The sequence below is a fragment of the Prionailurus bengalensis genome, chromosome X (genome assembly GCF_016509475.1).
Source record: "Prionailurus bengalensis isolate Pbe53 chromosome X, Fcat_Pben_1.1_paternal_pri, whole genome shotgun sequence".
In the NCBI taxonomy this organism is placed as follows: Eukaryota; Metazoa; Chordata; class Mammalia; order Carnivora; family Felidae; genus Prionailurus; species Prionailurus bengalensis.
Genome location: NC_057361.1, coordinates 89,283,978 through 89,302,485, shown reverse-complemented (window position 1 = coordinate 89,302,485; position 18,508 = coordinate 89,283,978). Strand labels below are relative to the sequence as shown.

The following is an 18,508-nucleotide window of genomic DNA, read 5'->3' as shown; positions in this document are numbered from 1 at the left end:
TCCCAACTAGAAAGCTCAAAGGATTTTGTTTTCAAATTTTTGGAATTATTTTCCTAAAGACCTCATATTATAAATGAGCGATACGGCTCTGGGCCAAGCCACTAAAGTCCATGACACTGTATACCTGCTCACAAAAAGCAGAAGGACATGCATCCCCACAATGCATGCACAGCTGAGGAAACTGAGGCCAGCCTAACCACTCAAAATAATCTTGTATATTTTTATTAGAAAACTATTATCCAAATTTATCTGAAGTAGTCAAAAGGGAAGACTGTTAGAGTGGACAGTGAATACCATAATTCAACATAAATAGTACCATCTTTGGAAAAGAGAGAATGTGACATTTAAGAAAGGATGTATGAATGTATCATATGTGAATATATCTCAATAAAATTGTTACAAAAAAGAAAAACATGTGACTAGAATTCACAGAGAAATGGATGGAATTCAAGAAGCATTCCAAGAAAATGAAATCTCTGATAAATAGATGTCTACGAGTAGAATATTAGAGCTGATAGGTGGGTCTGCAATGGTAGGTTGAGCCTGATTTAGAAGGGCCCTTAAATGTCATATTTAGATGTTGAACTTTGCAACTTTACAGGTAAGAAGGAGTAATCAAAGGTTTTTGAGAGAAGACAGTTTCTTCTTTTGATTATATTTATCTCCTTCATTAGGTTTTAAGTTCCTTGTGTGAAATAAATGTTTTCTAAATATTTGTCTTTTTCCATAGTGGTCAACATAATGCCTTTATACACGGCAGATGTGCATTGATGGTTGTTCTCTGAAGTGGATTAGATGTAAGAAAGCCTTGGTTCTAGTCTTGTCCCTTGTTGGCCATGCCCCCCTCTATTTAACTGTGCCTTAGATCCATTCACTTCTCTGCATCCAACCTCCATAACCCTTGTTCAGGCCACCAACTTCTCTCATTGCAACAGTCTCTTAATTGGTTTCCCACCTCACTACCACCCCCTCCTGTCCATTATCCTTACTGCCACTAGTACATTTTTTTCTAAAATATCAATCTGATCAAGTTATTCCCTACTTAAAATTACTCAGTGACTTCTTGTTGCTCTGAGGATAAAAATCAACCTTCCCAACATGTCCTACAAGACTCTGTACCTAACATGTCCTACAAGACTCTGCATGAGCAGGTATTTCCCTGCCTGTACAGTATCATCTCATGTTACTCTCCCCTTTACTTTCTTGTTTCAGTCACTGTGGCTTTCTTTAAGTTCCTCCTATGTGCCATGCTTTCTTTCACCACAGGGCATGTGCCTATATTGTTTCCTCTGCCTGGAAGATCCTCTGCTCACTCCCATCCCTTGACTTAGTTTATGCCACTTCATTCTTCAGACCTCAGTTGAACTATACTTTCTTAGATAAACCTTCACTGATCACACCATGGAGGCCAAGTGCCCCTGTTATATGTCCTCATATCCTTATGTTGGTGTCCTTTGTATCATATAGCACAATTATAATTAAAAGATTATCATTTACTCTCCCAATGTCTGTCTCCTCTACAAGGATATACAGCAAAGAAGCAAGTCTGTTTTATTTAATGTTATACTCCCAGGGTATAATCCAATAGCTGGCAGAGTAGGCACTCAGTAAGTCTCTGTTGAATGAAAAAATAATGCTTATGTCTTAATGACTTAAACGTCGTAAATTTTCATAGCACCCTGTTTCTCTCTGTCACACTTTTCACAATTATTATTCTTTAAATATTTGTGTAAGTATTTATCTGTATCCCATATGAGAATGGAAGCTCCGTGATGTCAGGGACTCTATTTTTTAACTTGGTTGTAGCTTACACAAATGAAATGTACTGATCATAAATGTGTATTTTCATGAGTTTTGACAAATGTGTACACTCATAAACATCACTCCAAACAAAATATAGAACATGTCTGCCATCCCAGAAAGTACCCTTTTACCTACCAGTCAACATCACCTTCCCACCCCTGCAGGGATAACCACTAAAATGGCTTCTATGATCATGTACTCCCTTTGCCTGTTCTAGAGCTTTGTATAAGTAGATTCATACCAAATGTGTTTTTATGTGTCTGGCTTCTATAATGTCTGTAAGATTCATCCATGCAGTTACACGAATCAATAGTTTGTTCATTTTTAAATTCTTGAACAGTATACCACAATTTGTTTATTCATTCACCCATTGATGGAACTATTTCCACCTTGGGGTTATTATGAATAAATCTCTATGGACAATTCCTATACAAGTTGTATTCAATGTTTTTGTCATCATATCCCCAATACCTAGCATAGTGCCTGGCACTCAATAAATATTCGTTGAGTGAATGAATAAATCTAATCCTCACAATGTTAGTTATAATTCTACTTTCCTTCCTGCTTTGGAAATTAGAATGGAAGTAAGAGTGACTTGATTACAGAAACTTGAATACTGTCTCAGTTTTCTGAAAAGTAACTTGCAGAGTTTGTACTAACAATTACTTCAACACACCTCACAACCAAACTTGTTGCACAAGTGTGTGATGTCATGTGCCACTCATAGGATTTCCCAATAAAATTGAGGATGCACAGTTATATTTAAATTTCCCAATAAACAACAAACAGGTTTTTAGTATAAGTGTGTCCCGAATATTGCATGGAACACATTTATGCTAATTTGGGACACACTTATAATAAAAAGTTTTTCCCTTTTTTTTCTGAAATTCAAATTTAACTCAGCATCCTGCATTTTTATTTGCTAAATCTGGTCACCATAACTATGTGTGAACTGTGGAGCCTTGTGTCCTTAGGCCCTTTCCAGCCTTAATGCTCAAAGATGCCTCACCTGCTTCCAGTGACTGGCCCTAGGAAATGCTGTTCTTTCATAGCTGCTCAGTCAGTAGTTCCTGGCAAGGGAAAGGGAGGCATCTATTTTAAGAACATTATGGGCAACATTTAGTTTGTCTATTTGTGTGTTAAGCGTTTGCTTGGCAAATTCATTTGAAGGTCTAACTGAGCAGTACATCCCCTCAGGCCCTGGTTCATTCTGGCTGGCTCCGGCTTTTACAAGTGAAATCCAGCATGGCTGTTTTCCTCCCTACCCCTACCCCAACCCGGTCCCCATCAGTTGTGTTTGTGAATGTGTGTGAACACAGACACATGTTGGAGGGAACTGCCTTCCTGAACTACTCCGTAATGTCTGGTGTCAGCTTCATCCTTAAAATAAAGTGTGGGTGACAAGTTCCACCTGGTAGGGAGCCAGCTCCCACAGATCACTTCCTTCTTTCCCCAGAGCTTTTCATTCATAAAGTCAGAGGGAGTTGTTCTTAAAAGGCAAATGCACATTAAACATGGGACAAGATTCAGGTTGGTTTAGGGGTGCCTGGGTGGCTCAGTCGGTTGAGTGTCTGACTCTCAATTCCAGCTCAGGTCATGATCTCACGGTTCATGAGTTCGAACCCCACACTGGACTCTGTGCTGTCAATGTGGAGCCTGCTTCAGATTCGCTTTCTCTCCCTTTCTCTCTGCCCCTCCCCCATGCTCTCTCTCTGTGTCTCAAACTAAATAAATAAGCTTAAAAAAAGATTCAGCTTGGTTTAGTGTGTGTATATGTTTAGACTTCAATTAACAGGTTTGGTTTTAAAATTGCTCAAAGTAAAGCCAGACTTTCTGTATTATTAGCATAAAGTTCAGAAACCTAGGCAGGTGCTTAAGGGGTCTGGTTTGGTGGATTAATACTAGCCACAATCATGAATATGGCCCCAGGAATAGGTCTGATCCAGCCAAAGAGGCCTCGCTGGGTTTCCAGGCCCTGAGATGACCCACAACTGATAAAATGGCACCTCAGCATCTTATATCACTTTTCCCCTTTTAGAAGTTTAGCTGTGCACTGAGATATGAAGCCCTGGCCTTGAGTCTTCACTTTGTAATTTAGCAAGTGACACCAACTCTCTGAGATTTAGGTTTGTTTTGTTTTATTTTTTTAATCTGAAAAATGGACATATAAAAATTCTTCTTTTGTATGTTTCAAAAGTATCTATGAGAATCATATATGAAGGTTGTTTAGAAAGTGTAGAAATGGTACAAGTAATATTGTAAGATCAGTAAACTAATGTTGGTAAAGGATGCAAAAGAAGAAAAAGGGCACCTCTCTTGACCCTTATTTTTCTTTCCCTGACTCCTCAATTTCAGGGTAATTCTTGGAACTAGTGGCAGTGGGTCTGATGAAAAAAAAAACAAGAGGCAGGGAGTGAGGATACCTGGGTTCTTATGCCAACCCTGACACTGAACTTCCTATACTGAGGAAGTCATTAACAGCTGAGTTGTCATTTCCTCATCTTGAAAATGGAAAACACAGGCGCCTGGGTGGCTCAGTCAGTTAAGCATCCAACTCTTGGTTTCGGCTCAGGTCATGATCTCATGGTGCATGAGTTTGAGCCCCACATCGGGCTTTGTGCAACAGTGCAGAGCCTGCTTGGGATTCTCTCCCTCCCCCCCTCTGCTCCTCTCTCTCTCTCTCTCTCTCTCTCTGTCTCTCTCTCTCAAAATAAATACACTTAAAAGTAAAAAAAAAAAAAGAAAATGTAAATCAGTCATTGAGTGGACACCTGTTAGGTACAGCAGGCATAGTACTAGATATTGTAACTATAAATAATACCAGCTAACATACATTGAGCATACTATATCTGGCAAGCATTTTGTTAGGGGCATTATCTCTAACCTCATGAAATCCTATGAAGTAAAATATTACCCCTGTTTTAGAGTTGACAAAATTGAGGCTTAATGGGTTCGTTTGAATTGATTTGCCTTATGGTGAATAAACCAGTCTTCAATCTCAGGAGAACTTACTGTCTAGGAGGGTAGTTGTAGATATAAAAAAATCATTGTAGGGCACTTGCATGGCTCAGTTGGTTAAGTGTCCAACGTTACCTCAGGTCATGATCTCACAGTTCATGGATTGGAGCCCCACGTCATGCTCTGTGCTGACAGCTTGGAGCATGGAGTCTGCTTCAGATTCTGTCTCCCTCTTTCTGCCCCTCCCCCTCACACTCTGACTCTCTCTGTTTGTCTCTCTCTCTCAAAAGTAAATTTCAAAAAAATTTAAAAAATTCAGGGGCATCTGGGTGGCTCAGTCGGTTAAACGTCCGATTTCAGCTCAGGTCATGATTTCACGGTTTGTGGGTTCGAGGCCTGTATCAGGCTCTATGCTGACAGCTCAGAGCCTGGAGCCTGTTTCAGATTCTGTGTCTCCGTCTCTCTTGCCCCGCTCATGCTCTGTCCCTCTCTCTCTCAAAAATAAATAAAACGTTTTTTAAAAACATTAAAAATTTTAAGAAATCATTGTAATATTGTATATGGGTTTATGTTTCTACACATATCTGTACATCCAAAATACCCATTTCAGACTTATGGTAGGAAATCAAATGAGATTTGGTGTGAAAGGTGTTTTGAAGAAACCCGAAGTCATCAAAACAGAAGAGTTCTGTTATGTTGTATGAAACCAGGATTGAGCAACCATTTCAACCATTTACTGAGCTACTTCAGCAAGTATTTATTATATTCCAAGGTGCATCTGAGTTTGCACTATGTAGAGTATTAACAGGCCCCAGCCTGTTTACAACACCACCTCTTCTATCTTCTAAAATCTGGTCACAATTCTAAAATCCACACATTGTTTCAACTTCATCAGGATCAATCATCCATTGATTCTACTACCTTCTTCACTGCCGGTTACCCACCACCTGCCTGTACTCACTTCCCTCCTTAGGAAGCCTCAATCCTTTTTACCACATAGCTTTACCACATACCTTTGAATCCCTTGCCATTCTTTTCCTTTATCACGCTCCCCTAGCAGAAACCAACTTTGATTATCTCTGATTCTTCTGCTAATGTGCATCTGTACCCACCTGGCTGAACAAGGCTAGAGAAAACATCATGGCGTTGATAGCTGATGTTCCTTTAAGTTCATGACCACTAACCTCAAGTGGGCCCTTTACTACAGTTTGTCATTCTTTCTCTATGTTTGCTCCCTTGGTACTATCATCTAGTCTTGTATGTACATACCAGTGGTGGCAGAAATGGTGCTCACCAAATAATCCCTGTTCTCTCCTAGTTTCCATGCTGTTAGGTCATCTGCTCTGTCTAGTTCTTTCAAAGGGGAATATGAGCACAGTGGGGAGAAACTATTAGCATCTGAGGTAGTAGAGTTGCTAGACATAAGCATCTTGGAAATTCAAATCACGTTTGGAAAGAAACCACTAAAGAGACCTGCCTATCCCTCATTGAATCATGACATGAACAAAAAATAAACCTCAGTTGCATTAAACCACTGAGATTTGGGGGTTTTTTACTACAACATAGTGGAGTCATTACTGACTAAAGTACCATATGTACATGTCTAAGCTAGCCATGCTCCCTGGGACTCCAGATTCCCTAGCCAGCTAGCTAGCTGATTTCTCCATTTAGATGTCTAATAGATATCTCAAAACCAAAATTCTTGATGCCCATGAAGGCCATCTCCTCCAACAGGAGATGTCACTCCTGTGCTCAAAACCATTCTTTTTAAAACGTTTTTATTTAAATTTCAGTTAGCTGGGGCACCTGGGTGGTTCAGTTTGTTAAGCATCTGACTCTTGACTTTGGCTCAGGTCATGATCTCACAGTTTGTGAGTTCAAGCCTGGCATCGGGCTCCATGCTGACAGCGCAGAGCCTGCTTGGGATTCTCTCTCTCCCCTCTCTGCCCTCTCTGCCATATTCTGTGTGTGTGTGTGTGTGTGTGTGTGTCTCTGTCTCTCTGTCTCTCTCTGTCTCTCTGTCTCTGTCTCTCTCTCTCTCTCTCTCTTGAGCACAAGCAAGGGAGGGGCAGGTAGAGTGGGAGACACAGAATCCCAAGCAGGCTCCAAGCTGTCAGCATAGAGCCTATGACCTGAGCTGAAGTCGTACATTCAACCAACTGAGGCACCTAGGTGCCCCTCAAAATAAATAAATAACTAAATTTTAAAGAAATAAAATAAAATTCCATCTTTGTCCCAGCAATTAAAAAAATAAACATAAGCAAAAAATAAATTCCAGTTAATTAACATGCAGTGTTATATTAGTTTCAGGTGTACAATAGAGTAATTCAGCACTTCCATACATCACCAGGTGCTCATCACAAGACCACTCCTGAATCCTCATCACCTATTTCTCCCATCTTCCCCACCCACCTCCCCTGTCCTATCAGTTTGTTCTCTAGAGTTAAGAGTCTGTTTTGTGGCTTGTCTCTGTCTCTCTCTTTTTTCTTTGCTCATTTGTTTCCAAAGGCAAAGTTCTTAGAGTGGTCTCTAAAATCTTTGATGATCTGGCTCCTGCTACATCTCTGACCTCCTCATCATTTCTATTCCCTTTATTCCATTCCAGCACTCTGGCCTCCTTGCTGCTCAGCCAAACATCAAGCATGTTCTCTCATCTACTGCCTTTGCTCTTGCTCTTCCCTTTGCCTGGAACACTCTTACCCCAGATTACTACCTAGCTCTCTCCCTCATTTTCTATAGCAGAGATTCTCAGACTTTGCCGTGCAGTAGAAACACCCAAAGTGCTTGTTAAAACACAGATTGCTGGGTCCCACTCTGAAATTTATGATTGATTAGGTCTGGAAGGGGGCAATAATTCACATTTCTAATAAGTTTCCAGGGCTAATGACAGTGGCCCAAGGACCATGCTTGAAGAAACACTGTTCTCTGCTCAGAAGTTACCTTATGAGTAAAGCCTTCCCTGACTTTCCTATATACAGTAACAAGCTGACTACAACATTTCGTGTCCTTCTTGCCATGCCCTTATTTTCCTCTGTAACACATATGATTGGACAAATATAGATGTAGCATTTGTTTGTTTACTGTTTGTCTTCCCCTCTGGATTGCAAACACCATGACAGCGGGGATTTGGTTTCACCTGTGGCTGTATGATACAGCCTCTAGCTGCCATGTCTAGTGCAGTACCTAGCACAAGGTAGATGTTTAATAAACATTTGTTGAATGAATGGTCAAGATAAAATGTTACACAGCCAGCTTCCTGTGACCTACGCTTCTGGAGGATCTTCTCACAAGAGTAAATCACTTTGGCCAACCGTTCAGCCACTCCAGCTAAGCTAAGCTGCTCTTATATTCTTACATCACATCTCTTGCTTCCTGGTTACCTTTTGTGTTGTTGTCATCCCTGCCACCACTCCTGACAGAAAGCACCGGTGATGCCTGGAAAAACATACTGACTTCTGGAAGGGACACTGTGATGTAAATGTCTATTTCAGGAAACCAAAGGGAGAGGGAGAATACCAAGCAGAGCCAGTCTAACACTTGTAACTCCATTGTTGTGAGATCAATTATTTCACAGCCCTTTACCAAGTACCTGCTTATGCAAGGGCTAAAGAGAAGAATAAAACAGAGTTCTATTTCCAGTTTGATGGCAGAACCAAATGTGTTGTGTCAAATATAGCAAAGAGGAGGGAGTAAAAACTTCTTCCAGAAATTACTGAAAGGCAAAAATTGGTGGTGGTGGTGGGGTGAGGTCTTCACCAAGAAGATGATGTTTGGGCTGGGTTTCGAAGAATGTGTAGAAGTTTAGTTTGTGATGAATGGGGAAAAGGGATAGGGAAGGCATTTTAGACAAAGGAACCAGCATCAGCAAACAGATAGATGTGATACTGGTGATAGATAGATACTGGTGATCTTAAAAATATTTAACAATCAATTATATGCAGACATCAACAATCCAAATGGATGTCCTCACCAAGCTGAGTGGATATCAGCCATAGACAAACTGGCATGGACATATCATTGCATATCACTTGACCCTAAGCTCCAGAGAGCAGTTGAGTGTTACAGGAATGTCAAACAGTGTGGCCCAGCTAATATTAATGTAATAATAATAGCTGACACAAAGTGCTTACTGTGAGCCAGGCACTGTGCTTTGCATGCTTTATCTTCTTGAATCCTCCAGCCAACCCCTATACAGTAGATATTGTTGCCATTTCCATTTCATACTTTAGGTCACTTGTCTAAAGTCAATCCCATCTAGGCTGGGATTTAATCCTATACAGATTGACTCCAGAGCTTATACACTTAACTAAGGTATACTGCCTCAGGTAATGACTAGATCCTAGGATGCCCTTTTAATACTGTGGGAATATACAAAGAGGTAAAATATATTGATCTTTCTCTTATCAACATTATTGTTTGGTTGAGGAAACAAGACTCTCAATCATGCAACCTAAAAAACATTACAAGGGCTGTCCCACAGCAACATGTGACACTTGTTCAATAGGCAGAATACTCAGTGTCTGCTGTGTCTTTTTACTGAGCTGGAGTACTCATGGAAGAAATGGAACCTGAACTTGGCCTTGAGGGGTTTTGAATAGTGGGAAGAATATGGAATTAGGATAACAATTGCTAACAGTGTGACATGGACCAAAGTTATTTCCTTCAGAGCTCTTATCTGTAAAATGAGTGGTGTGGCTTAAACTATAGTTCTTAACAGAAATACCCTACCCCTAGGAGGTATTTTGGAAATTGTGAGGGCAGTTTTCGTTGTTAAAATGATTAGGGGGAGGGGGGTGGCTCTTGTAGGAGCCAGGAATAATAGGTGTTCTACACACTATAAAGAATTGTCTTATATCTTTCCCTCCATTTAGAAGACTTCTGGACATTCAGGGAAGTGAAAACTGTTTATAATTTTCTGAGCCTAGAACATAACCACATGCTACATATTGCCATGAGTTGTTTCTTGGTTTTATTATTACTGATTAAAACTACACAGTAAATAGGGGCATCTGGGTGACTCAGTAGATTAAGTGTCTGACTTCGGCTCAGGTCATGATCTCACAGATTGTGGGTTCAAGCCCCACATAAGGCTCTGTGCTGACAGCTCAGGGCCTGGAGCCCATTTTGGATTCTGTGTCTCCCTCTCTCTCTGCCCCTCCCCCACTTATGCTCTGTCTCTGTCTCTCTCTCTCTCAAAAATATATAAACATAAAAAAAATTTTATATTAAAAAAAACCTTCACAGTAAATAAAGGAAATATTGAACTTTTTCCCCCAGAACTTTACCAGGAGTTATTCACCATTTCAGAGAATTACCATAGTAATAGCAACACTATTCATCGTACTTGAGTCACCAATACCACATCCCAGTGTCATTCTGCTTCAGCAAGCTGTCCCATTCATAGTGATTCTGCACTGAGCTGCTAGCCTCTGACAACTTCATTCCATCTGCTAATATAGTGATGTATGAGCATTTACATATTAGAATATATATTGTTTCATTATAAATGGCTTTTGTTTTTGCTTTGCAATACAATTATGGCATAATATGTGCTTTTTAAAGTATTGCTTACATCTTTATTATAACTTATTCCTATGCATTTTTTTTCAAGATGCCAAGAAAAAATAATATACATTCACAATAAAAAAAATGGTGTGCCAGTCTGATAGAATTAAGAATGGCTGTACCTGATGATATCTCAGGGCCTTTCCAGTTCTAATTTTCTGCGGACGTAGGGAGGGGTTGGGTTTTGAGAGGAATCCAGAGAGAATTCCAGGATGGGAATGACACTAGTGATGTGGTCTGGTTGAGAAGGAGTTGGAGTATCCCCAGACAAGCCAGGATAGGGAAGAAACTTCCTCAGAGCCTGGTCTTGTCATGTTCCCTGGAAACAACTCCTTTCATTCCTCCCCCCTCACTGTAATTAAAGACTCCTGGGGGATCTGCCAGGGCCAGAATTACAGGAAATTGCCTTGTGGCCAGTGGGCCTTCTCTAGTTACTTTCCCCAGTGACAGAGGGCAGTGATGGCTTCCTGTCTGTTAGCTGGATGTCTTTTCTCCTTGTTCTGCCAAGTTCCCAAGAAACCTTAGCTTCTGTTCCTTACATTTTTATTCAGTGCTTGTTAATAGGATTTTATCCTCTATGTTCTCAAGCTCCGTTGCTTCAGGCCTCCTTGCTCTATGCTAGTAATCTTGAAAGTTTTGGTCCATGATAGGCAAATTTTATGGGACACCAAAAAGGCATTGTTTGGAAGTAGGCCACAGCTCCAAATGGATACCACTTCAACTTTGGCAATGCCTGTTGAGTCCTCTCCCTTAAAGAGGATGACTTTTATCATTTGGTAATATAATTGCTCTTCTTCTTCCTAATTATATGTGCTCATTGAAGATTACTTGTAAAATACAGAAGTATATGTAGAAGCAAATGCAAATTATCCACTATCCCAAGGAATATAGTACTCAACATTAGGCAAAGGTGACAGCATGGGTGAAGGTTAAATTCAGAGCTGGTCTATCTCTCTGTTCTCTATCCTATGCCTGCCCCCTGCTTCCTCCTCCCACAGCACCTCTTGATCTCACCCTTATGAATACTTGCCTGTCCTATATACCATAAAATGGAGGGCAAACTGGAAAGTGTACAATAGCACTTACCATGTCAAAGGCATATAAGAGAGATAAAATATCTCATATCAAGAAGGTGTTTGGAATCTAAAATAGGAATATTTTGTCATAGCTCTGCCATCACTACCTTATTACCGAGGTGTTGTGGTGATAAAGTGTTGTGGGAATGTCTAAAGAGATAAGGGACCATCTGCGAAATTCACAGTGCTCCCTGGGGATTAGGAAAAGACTCACAGTACAAAGAGGCAAGAATGATTAAGTATGAGACTGGCTCATAAATATGCCCTTCTCTTTTGAAAAAAAATAGCCAATATTAAATAAAAAAGTTGGATGATACTAAATCCATCCTAGAGATAAAGTTCTTGTTATAGATAATAGTTAGAATTTATGTTTTGCTCTTTTTTCCCAAGGTGGATAGGGTCAGAATGGCATTTTTCTCATTTTTGAGCCCTTGCATTGAGGCTCTGGTACACAGAGGACTTAGAAAACTCTAAGACATAAGGGTTAAGGTCAAGGCTTTTGAGTTAGTCAGATATGGGTTCAAATCCCAGCTCCATTCATATGGTCATCAAAACTTCCTATGTGCCATCCACTCTTGTAGACACTGGGGATATAACATCAGACAATATAGATAAGGCTGTTACTTACATGGAGCTTACATTCTAGTGGGGGGAGAGGGGATGTTAATGTTGAAAGGATAGCATAGTAATGTGATGGAAGTAATATGGCTGCCTTAGGTTGAGTAGTCAGGAAAAGTCTCTCTGAGAATAGACAATTGAACTAAGACCTGGATGATAAAAAGAGGCCAGCAATAAAAAGCATCTAGAAGAGCATTCCAGGCAGAAGTAACAGCAAGGGCAAAGGCCCTGAGGCAGGAACAGGCTTAAGCTTTTATAGAATGAATACCAGTGTGATTGAAGAAGAGTGAGCCAGGGAAAGAGTGAAAAGGTGAGGTTAGACAGGGTCAGTACATGTCAGGTCATGCAGCGGCTTTGTAGAAATTGAGCTAGTAATAATAATAATAATCATAGTAAGGCAAATAAGAAAGAAGGAAATTGAACACTTTGGGGTACACTGTATGGTACCAACTGAGGAATTTGGATCTCACTGGGCACAGGACTGTTACTGTAAGGTCTGAATAGAGCCTGAGGAGAAAAATTCCAAGAGCAGAGTACAGGGTGGCCATTTTCATCTATCATTACATTTCTAGACCTTGAATTTCTCTCCAGTTCTCTACTACAGCTACTGCTTTCTCACTGAACACAAATACACAAGTCCAGTATGACTCAACATTACCATCAAATGAGATGATTAAGCCACTCTAAATTTACTTGGTTAGGAGGAGGGTGGCTAAGGGTTAGGTTCCCTGGGGCTACATTGCTTCTTGGTTCACATAGTTTACTAACTTTTCTCTCTCTCTCTCTCTCTTTTTTTAATAGGGAGAGAAGTCTTATGGAAAGCCATGTGGAGGCCAAGACTGCAGTGGAGGCTGTAAATGCTTTCCTGAGAAAGGAGCGAGAGTAAGTTGCTTCTTCCATTGCTGAAAGACACATAGTCAGAGGAGTTGTGACTTGAAGTGTGTGTGTTTTCTTTAGAATTAGGCTGCTTAGAATTTACTCTTATGACTTCATCAAACAAGAAAAGTGATGAGGACCAGCTGGAAGGAGCTTTGCTAGCCAACTGAGAGGCAGAACTAGATTGGTCAAAGTCCCTGAGGGACCAGGAAGAGGTTTCCTTCATTGACTTAATGCCAAGGTTTCCTCAAGGTTTCATCTGAAGTACTTCCAAAAGCCAATTTGGTGGTGAAGAACCAGATTATGTTTGTAGATATACATAAATTTTCATAGCTCATTAAAAATTTTTTGTATTATTTTTTACTTTAGACAGAGAGAGTGCCAAGTGGGAGAGAGAAGCAGAGGGAGAGAGGGAGAGAATCTCAAGCAGGCTCCACGCTCAGCATAGAGCCCAACATGGGGATTGATCTCATGATCTCATAACTGTGAGATCATGACCCGACCTGAAATCAAGAGTCAGACACTCAACCCACTGAGCCACCCAGGCACTCCTCATAGCTCATTTGTATCAACTTGGTTCTTCTCTCTGGGAAACACGTGGTCCAATTGTTATCTACAGACTAGGGATGTGACTCGTCAAAAATCAAGGGTTTACAGGGTAGCCTTAACATCCAAAAATATGGATGACTATTGCACACAAAGAATGATTTATTAATATTACATTAAAACTTAGGATTTGTTTAAAAGCATGATGTGATGTATTCAGTGTCTTGTTCCTTATTAGCAATGCACAGTTCAAACAGTGCAGATTGCAATGAGCACAGTGCATTGGCACAGCATTTCCATCAGTCCCTGTATATGCATACAGGAAGCATTACTCCAGATAATTTGTACCTCTACTTCTCACAGAACAAACCTACATCTTTAGCGCGACTCATAAAAAAAAGCATTTGAGGGGGTTCAATCTTGAAAAAATAAAATAGAATCTATGCTTCTGGGATTTATGGCCACCGTTTAGAATTCATATCTTCTGACTTACCGCATTGCGTCTGTAATCTCATCACACTCAAGCCTAAGAGCTTCCGCTGTCAAAGAGAGGTAGCATAAATAGGTCAACCAAACCCTCAAACCATAGCCAAACAGGGAACAGAGTGACCACTCCACCTTCTCTTTTGTTATCTTCCATTTAGAGTAAAGTGAAATATCAAACTATGCCAGAATTTGAAGGAAGAGAAAAAGCTGTCTCCTCATCAAAAGGGACAACAAGATCCATTATACATTAAAGGCATTGACTTAGAGAATCCTAAAATATCAGAAAGAGAAAGTATCTTAGTGAGCTTCTCATCTTATCCACTGATTGTACAGAGGAAGCAGAGTCTGAGAAGGAAAATGACTTCCTGGGGTTACACAGCAAATTGATGACAGATTCATACTATTACCTGGGTCCTTTGATTTCTTGCCTATTTACTTTTACCCACTGGTGCCTTCCAGAGAAGTCATGTTCACTGTAGTCACCAGGGCCCATGCCTTTGCCTCTGATCTACAATCAGGATACATTTCAGAAAACAGATAATTCTATAATAAATATATGAATACATTCTCAAGCAGCATGCAAGCGATATAGGCAAAGCAGAAGTCTCCTTTGAGACTCTAGTCCCTCTATTGTCTTCCGTGTCTTTCCCTGTACACAATCAGAAATATGTAGAAATATGAATAAAACTAGTTTCATTTTCTGTATTTTTTTCCCCAAACCCCATCCTAAGTATATATTCTGTGCCTTGTTTAGTTTTTGGATTTTTTAGCCATTTAATATGTTTTATTTTTAGAAAAACACATTTTTTAAGGTTTATTTTATTTATTTTGAGAGAGAAATAGAGCGCGTATGAGTGTGGAAGGGGCATAGAGAGAGGGGGAAAGAATCCCAAGAAGGTTACATGATGTCAGCATGGAGTCTGACACAGGGCTCGAACTAACAAACTGTGAGATCATGACCTGAGCTGAAATCAAGAGTCAGCCGCTTAACCAACAGAGCCACCCAGGCACCCTGCCATTTGATATGTTCTTAAGATCTTTTTCCCTATCCCTTAGTTTAACCCAGCCATTCATTCCCCTTTTGGTGAACACTTAGGTTTTTTCCCAAATGTTTGCCATTAAAAAAAAATGGCAGTGATACAGTGGAAATCCTTGAACAGATCTTGTTCTCATGTCTAGCATAGATACTAAGGATCAGAATTTCCAGATATAAGATAATAGATATTTTTAATTTTCAAAGCTAATGCTCACTTACCCTGTAAAACATTCCAATTTACATTCCCATCAGCATTGTACAAGAGCTCCCACGTTTCTATACCCTTGCCAATACTTGATATTTTTGCTGATATGGGTAAAATCATCCCAATTCCCAGACTGCATGTGATGTTGTTATTTGACATACTCATTGAACAAATTTTGTATTTCTTCTGCAAATCTCTTGGATATGTCCTCTACCTACTTTCATCATGGGTGATCCTTATTGACTTACTTTACCTCTGCAAAGGTATAATAAATAAAAATGGCCCAGGTGAAACTGATGAGATTTGAAGTTTGACACAAAAGGGCATTTCCTGGCAGGTTACAGGGGATATAGGAGGTGGTTGGTCAGACCCCACAACCAGGGAACTGAGAAGCAGATCCAGGCTGTTTGTTGGGTTGCAGAGCCTTTAAAAGTAGAAAATCTTTTTTTTTTTAATTTTTTTCAACGTTTATTTATTTTTGGGACAGAGAGAGACAGAGCATGAACGGGGGAGGGGCAGAGAGAGAGGGAGACACAGAATCGGAAACAGGCTCCAGGCTCCGAGCCATCAGCCCAGGGCCCGACGCGGGGCTCGAACTCACGGACCGCGAGATCGTGACCTGGTTGAAGTCGGACGCTCAACCGACTGCGCCACCCAGGCGCCCCAGAAAATCTTTTTTTTTAACATTTATTCATTTTTGAGAGACAGAGAGAGACAGAGTGTGAGCAGGGGAGGGGTAAAGAGAGAGAGGGAGACACATAATCCAAAGCAGGCTCCAGGCTCTGAGCTGTCAGCACAGATCCCAATGTGGGGCTTGAACCCACGAACCGTGAGATCGTGACCTGAGCCGAAGTCAGACACTTAACTGACTGAGCCACCCAGGCACCCCAAAAGTAGAAAATCTTCTTATATATCTGAACAGAGGTTAGTCCTACACCAGATACACATGACTAAGGTGACCTCATTGTTTAACCTCTGGTTGCGATTTTGATCTTTGAAGATGGAAGACAGTGGACTTCCTCAGTATGGAGCTCTCATTTGGGTTCCAAACATCTGGAGCCCTAGTCTGTCTTCTCCTTTGAAAACATGAGTGGTTGAAGGGATGTGGGACTGAGGAAAATAAAATATCACCACAAGGATTTTTTTTCACTATTTAAAAGATTCAGAGTCTGCACAGTTAAACATGGTCCTAAAGTTTATTTGTGAAGTCTGAAGTTGCTGGGAACGTTTGTCAAGGTTATTGAGTCAGACCAAGCTGTATTTCATGAGTTAAGACCAGGGATGTCCTATTTCCCAGATAGATCAGGAGTCCGGTGCACGTGGGGCAGACCCTGTGAACACGGATGCTTGAAGCCGCCTGGGCCACCAGGTCCCTTTTAGTCTTTCCCCCCTACCCTCCTGCGTTCCCAGGGCCAAGCAGGATTGTTTAAACTGGCCCCAGCACTGTTGACCCTGCAGGGCAGCCTCTTGGTACCCCTTTTGTGCAGATGTCAGAAAGATTTGAGACTGTTTTCCTTAGCCGACCAGCGGGCCCCATTCGGATTTCAAGCTGTTCCTCTCGAGCTCGGTGAGCTGGGAGGGGAACAGAACACTGGGTCATCCCTGAGATATGCTGCAGCCCTTGGCTGGCCCATCTTCTGCCTTGGGGAAACATCAAGCACATAGCTTGCCAGGCAGCGTGTACTTTTCCTTTGCCAGAGGCCTCTTGAACTGACTAGGACATTTACACAACACCTAGCACTCCTGCACACAACTGCAATCCAACCCGTTTCTGGCTTATGCTCTCTCAAACTGCCTTCTTGAAAGTATGCCCTGCCTGGTAACAGCCTCTACCTAGCATTGCTGCACTGCTCTGTATGTTTCCAAAGCATCTTCTCCCAGGGTCCGTATGAGCTCCATGCAACAAGTAAAGAAACTAATAAGTGATTTTGCCCAAGCTCCCTAGCCTGTTAGTGGCTAAACTTTAGCCTACGTTAGGAGAACAGCGACTTTATAAAATGGCACCCCTGCTAATGTTAAAGAAAGGGAGGGGCACCTGGGTGGCTCAGTCAGTTAAGTGTCAGAGCTCAGGTCAGGATCTCAAGGTTCGTGGGTTGGAGCCCTGTGTCGGGCTCTGTGCTGACAGCTCAGAGTCTGTAGCCTGCTTTGGATTCTGTGTCTCCCTCTTTCTCTGCCTCTCCCCCACTCCCGCTCTGTCTTGCTCTCTCTCAAAAATAAATAAACATTGAAAAAATAAGAAAGGATATTTTCCCCCCAGACATTGCAATTTGGACTTACTATTTGACTTTCAGTTTCCTGTCTCGGGGATATGTTTTATTTTATGGGAGAACTGTTCTTTGGACTTTTTCTCTTCCCTAGTATTTTTTTTTTTACATTAGATTGAACAAAATATATCACTTTTCCATTTTCATCTCTTCCCAAGTCTTCCCTACTGGATTTGCAAGCTACCTCTGCATTGTTTTCCATCGGCGTGTTTGTCTGAATCAGGAACAGGTGGGACTGTTCTGTTCTGAGCCTGTTATTCCTTAATACTATTGCAGGGGTGCCTGGGTGGCTCAGTTGGTTAAGCTTCTGACTTTGTCTCAGGTCGTGATCTCAAGGTCCGTGGGTTCGAGCCCTGCATAGGGCTCTGTGCTGACAGCTCAGAACCTGGAGCCTGCTTCAGGTTTTGTGTCTCCCTCTCTCTCTGACCCTGTCCCGCTTGTGCTCTGTCTCTCTCTTTCTCTCTCTCTGAAAAATGAACATTAAAAAATTTTAATATTATTTCAGAATTTTCCCTGTTTTAACAGTGTTCTGGCATTTATATATCACATTGAGCTCCTAATTATCCATGCCATCTAAAGGAACATTATCATAGATTATCCCAAGCCACAGGGAATATTTGGATTCCTCCCAACCCCTATAAGGGCTGTGTGCCCCTGTTTTTCGGCTATGTCCTAGCTAGAGAGTTACGCGTGAAACAGCACAGATTTCTTAAATCCTCATCTCATGCCTGCATCCTGCTGCTTCTCTGTCAGAAACTGTGTGTTTCCCATGAATTCCAGGACCAGATGCATTAACCACTAAGTTTTTGTTTTGTCTTGTTTTGTTTTTGTTTTTGTTTTTGTTTTTGTTTTTACTCTCCTCCTGCAAACAGCTGGCGTTCCCTGTGTCAGCTGCCTGGTTCCATGGCTACCAAGAGGCCTCTCCATTGGCTCCTGATTTAGGCAATGTTTATGTGCATCTTTCCCTTCTCCCTATGTACCCACCCCCCCACACCCCTGTGCAGACCAACCACTGCCACACACACCAATGTCCTTATCCTCTAACTGCTCCACAGTCAGAGCTCATATTGCACAT

The 18,508-nt window shown here is 41.2% G+C and overlaps 1 protein-coding gene across 4 annotated transcripts in view; it reads left to right on the top strand.

The window, feature by feature from the left end:
- The window catches only part of COL4A6 (collagen type IV alpha 6 chain), a 316,646-nt gene that overhangs the window by 132,316 nt on the left and 165,822 nt on the right, over window positions 1-18,508 (top strand). For all 4 annotated transcript variants that reach the window (XM_043570641.1, XM_043570640.1, XM_043570639.1 and 1 more), the window contains exon 3: window positions 12,822-12,902. In XM_043570641.1, the coding sequence (XP_043426576.1) occupies window positions 12,822-12,902 (81 nt within the window). The remainder of the gene's footprint in view (window positions 1-12,821; window positions 12,903-18,508) is intronic.